At 38.6% G+C, this 4,158-nt stretch overlaps 1 protein-coding gene across 1 annotated transcript; it reads right to left on the bottom strand.

Annotated features, from left to right (window-relative positions):
* Positions 1-440: 440 nt before the first annotated feature.
* Positions 441-3,929, bottom strand: NRIP1 (nuclear receptor interacting protein 1). The gene has a single exon (XM_015414278.1). It carries the CDS (start codon positions 3,927-3,929, stop codon positions 441-443), a length of 3,489 nt encoding a protein of 1,162 aa, XP_015269764.1.
* Between the last annotated feature and the right edge of the window lie 229 nt (positions 3,930-4,158).

Below are 4,158 nucleotides of genomic sequence, written 5' to 3'. Positions count from 1 at the left end.
CTGGCCCAAAGTCACCCAGCAACATTCCATGAGACAGTGAGGATACGAATCTGGATCTCCCAGATCCCAGCCTGATTCTTTAACCACTACACCACTTCCATGGTGTGGAAACAGGAAGCTAAACCACATGGTTCAAAACGTTTTCACACAGTCAAACCAGTGTAAAAGGGCTATGGAAGCAGGAAAGTATATGCAAAAGGGGGCCAAGTCTCTACTTGTAGGCTTTTCATGGATGTTTATACAATTAACAAGTCAAGTAAATCTTTTGCAAACATTTCCTGTAAAGCAAAGAGCAAATGTATTTTAAATATCAGAAACATTTATCAAACAAAACCATGTTTCAGTTATTCCATGCTTTTCTCAAATCATGCTAGATTTTTACAACACTTAAATTTTTTTAAAGCAAAGATTTAAACCTGACTGTAAACATTTTATATAATTTACTCTGGTTCTTTCTTAATTGTTAACACTTTTTCTAAAAGTCCATATACTTCTCCGTTCACATTATGCTGAAGGGACACCTTATTACCTAGATGGCTATTATAAGGGTTTCTCACATCATGAAAAGGTATTTTACATTCTGCGATGGGTGATAATTCTTTCTTGAATGTGACAGCTGTTGAATTTTCTGTAAAAGATGGCTCACTCCAAATATTTTTGCTATGTGCTTCCTGGATATTAGAACTGCCTCCTTTTTGTAACATGTAATACAATATTGGATTGGTTTTTGTCAGTCTTGGGGAGTCTCTTTCATGTTCATTTTTGTCCGTATCTGTGATGACCCATTTGATAGGCCCCTTTTCACTAGGTACATGGCATACACTAAACTGGTCACAATCATGTTTTGATGATGCTATACCTCCCAAACGTTCAGTGAAGGGAGAACTGGCAGGACTCTGCATTGTGACTGAATACTGAAATGTTCGGTGATCCAAACAATTGGTTTGTTGGCCAGGATTCCCCATTAGAGAATGCAGTGAAGAGGTACTATTTGTTAGATTATTTTTGCCTCCTTTCTTTTTTCCATCAGTGACTGATAAATTACTCCTATGCTGAGACAACTCTTTTTCACAATTTTCTGAAAGAAGCAGTTGTTTCAACACATTAAACCCTTTGTTTTCTCTAGGCCAACTCCTATTCTCAGATTCATTGTTTGAACCATGACCTGAAGAATACTTTGACTCAGCATCAGTTCTGCTAAATTTCAGTTCTTTCTGGTTAAGCCCAGGCCCATACATGGCTTCTGGAGAAGACTTGCGATTGTTTGCAGAATCAGATGACATGTTACCTTTGCTACTTTTTAGTATTTTTAAAGGACCTTCTGAAGGTTCAGAATGAAGTTTTCTCTTCTTAGGTACTGTGCTGTGAGTCTTTGATTCCACAAATGTCCGTTCACTGTTTCTAGGACTTCTGTCTAGACCATCTGGAGAACACCCATCTTGATTCTGTCTCAGTAATCGACTTAGTAGACCATTCTTTGCAAAAGAAAAATCTTGAGGTGAGAGGGGGTCTGGCTTAAATTCTTCTATTCCTGGAGAAGTAGCTGTGTTTCTCTCTAATGAATTAGTGATTCCCTGAAATTTCTTACCATCACTTTCCCTTATATGCTGTGCATTTGGATTCTGAAGGACACTGGTTTCCTCAGAAGGCTCAGTTTTTATTTTCACGGTCAATATTTGTTCATTTGAAGCCTTTTCTGTCTGGTCTGTTAAACTGTCTTCTTTTGAAATCATCCTCTCTTTTATTTCATTCATACCTTTGTTGGATGTTCCCAGAAGCAGTTGGAGGACAGTGCGTCTTTCAAGCAGATTCTGGATTTCTGTACTAGGAAATCGTTGCTCAGTAGGCACAGACTGCTTATTCAGTATTTTGTTTTCTTCAAGTGTACCTGATTTGTTAGTAAGCAGGGAGCTATTCAACCCATCTATCAATCCTAGTGGTTTATCTGTGTTCAGAGTAATAATCTGCTTTCCTGTTTGCCTTTGCTCATCCATTGACATGGAAGACTGCATCCCACACTGAGCTAAATTCTGCAGTAGTTTGCTTGCACTAAAAGAGGAAGATGTTTGTCCAGTTTCATTTCGGTTAGGCTTAGCTCCTCGAAGTTCTCTGTGTACTGTCAGATCCACCAAGTGTTTAGAAGCTGGATTAATTAGTCTTTCTGGTTGTATGGTACAAATGTAGGGCGGTGGGCTATGTTTGACCAATAAAGGAGAATGATGTGAAAGATTGATGGGAGAATCTGCTTTTGATGAAGTCAGTAAAGGGGGAGTGTTTATTGGAGTAATTCGATTTACACAACAATCAGTCCCAGCAGTTTTGTTACCCAATGATAAATTAAATTTTGATACATCGTGTGAAACTATTATGCCCTCATTTTCTGCATTTTTCTCTGCACTGTCTTCATTTTTATGGCCCAGCAATAACTGAAGCAAAGTTACTTTCTGATGTGGATTCAGTTTAGTACTTTTAGTGGAGTCGTTCTCTTCTGTATTCTCTATACAAGGAACTTTTGAATCCCAGTTGTGAAGCAAGGATTGGTTTAAATTGTCCAGAGAAGCTGACTGCCCAGAATCTGGTTTATTTGTTTTCTGTTTAAAAGACAAGTCTATAGGAAGACAATTGGAATGAGAACTTTCATTATCACTACTGTCATCTTCTGTAAAACTAGGATTGTTATCTGAGTAATCATCAACAGTGGTTGGTGTACTACTCTCCTCAAAAATACCTGATCTCTCATTTTGCTCATACTCCTTACTCTGCTTAGTAGCACTGTGATTCTTAAGAAGGTGCAAAAGTAAGCTACTATTTGAAGGTGGTTTCAAATGATTTTTTTCCAGTGTGGCTTTGTAACTTATGCTTTTAGGAGATGAATGAATGATGCCTATGGAACCCTGAAAAGGAGTTCTACTGCTTTTGCAGGTTACTGATTTGGTTGAAGATTTTGTCTGACCATTCAGATGGCTTTCCATCTCTTTTGTCAGTTTGAAATGGCCAGAATCTTTTGGAGCACTTTCTTTTAATCTTGCCATTGCCACAAGCCTCTCACTGGCAATTTGATTTGCATTTTGTGCTTTTAGAGCATGTTCCCTGGAATACTGCTGCAAATGAGCTTCACTAGAAAGGAGCAAAGCTAGCTGACTACAAGCTACACTGGGTTTGGGAGATGTAGCAGGACTAGATCTTTTTTCCACCATGCTTGCAACAGCTTGTAATCTTGCAGCACAAGACAATGGCTCACTTATAACCTTGGTAGCACTCTGCCCTGTATGTGAAGATTCTATAAATCGATCTTTTGCCAAATTTGTTGTTAGTTCTGGCAGACAAGTCTCCAATTTTTCATCTTTTCCTTTGCTCTTCTTCAAGAGAGTTTTCAAATGAGTGGATGCAGCACCATAGCACCTTAAATCTTTCTCCACTTGTAGAGAATCATGGCTGAGGGAATATCCTTGCTCCTTGAGGCTCTGCCTAATCTGTTGTGACAAAGCAACACTCTGCAGCCTAGAGCTAAAGGACTGAAGCAAAGACGCCAGTAATGTGCTATCCTGTTTCCCTTTAGGCTCATTTTCAACCATGCCAGCTAACAAGGTTTCTTTTTTTCCATTTAAATCCACAATCGAATCAGACAGCCGTCTTCTTTTTGCCGCATTCCAGTCTTCAGAAGACTGTAACAGTCTTGCTTTTTTGTGATGCAGCATTCCAGAACCTCGATATGTATGTGTGTTAGGAACTGGACCATCTCTCTGACAATTGGGAGATGTGTTTCCAGAAACCTTGAAGTTTTGATCCTCTGAACCTGGCCCAACAGGCTTTTTGTCAACCACAGAATTCGAACCTCCTGCTGCTTGATGCATTAGTAATCCCTCTAGGTAAGTTAGAACAACGGAATCCTGGTGCATCTCAGAGACAAGCTCTTCTCCATGAGTCATGTTCAATGCAAGTATCCACAAAGGCTCACTTTTTATTCACTTTAATGATGTTTATTATAAATGAACAAAAATTAAAGTTAATATTTGTCTATAGCCTTCTACAAAAAATTGATGTGAAAAACAAGTGCATTATTCCAAGCAGGATTCTTCCAAAAAATATGTTGATGAGTCAAGGTTCCAGCTTTATCCATCTTTTTTTGTCATACACTTATGTGTTTATGAAAATGAT

This window comes from Gekko japonicus, unplaced genomic scaffold (genome assembly GCF_001447785.1).
Source record: "Gekko japonicus isolate JY-2015 unplaced genomic scaffold, Gekko_japonicus_V1.1 scaffold72, whole genome shotgun sequence".
Lineage (NCBI taxonomy): Eukaryota > Metazoa > Chordata > Lepidosauria > Squamata > Gekkonidae > Gekko > Gekko japonicus.
This window is presented reverse-complemented; position numbering and strand designations above follow the sequence as displayed.

What these genes read in the sequence shown, in the direction of transcription:
- NRIP1 (XM_015414278.1), bottom strand. Translation starts at nt 3,929, where the DNA reads ATGACTCATGGAGAAGAGCTTGTCTCTGAGATGCACCAGGATTCCGTT.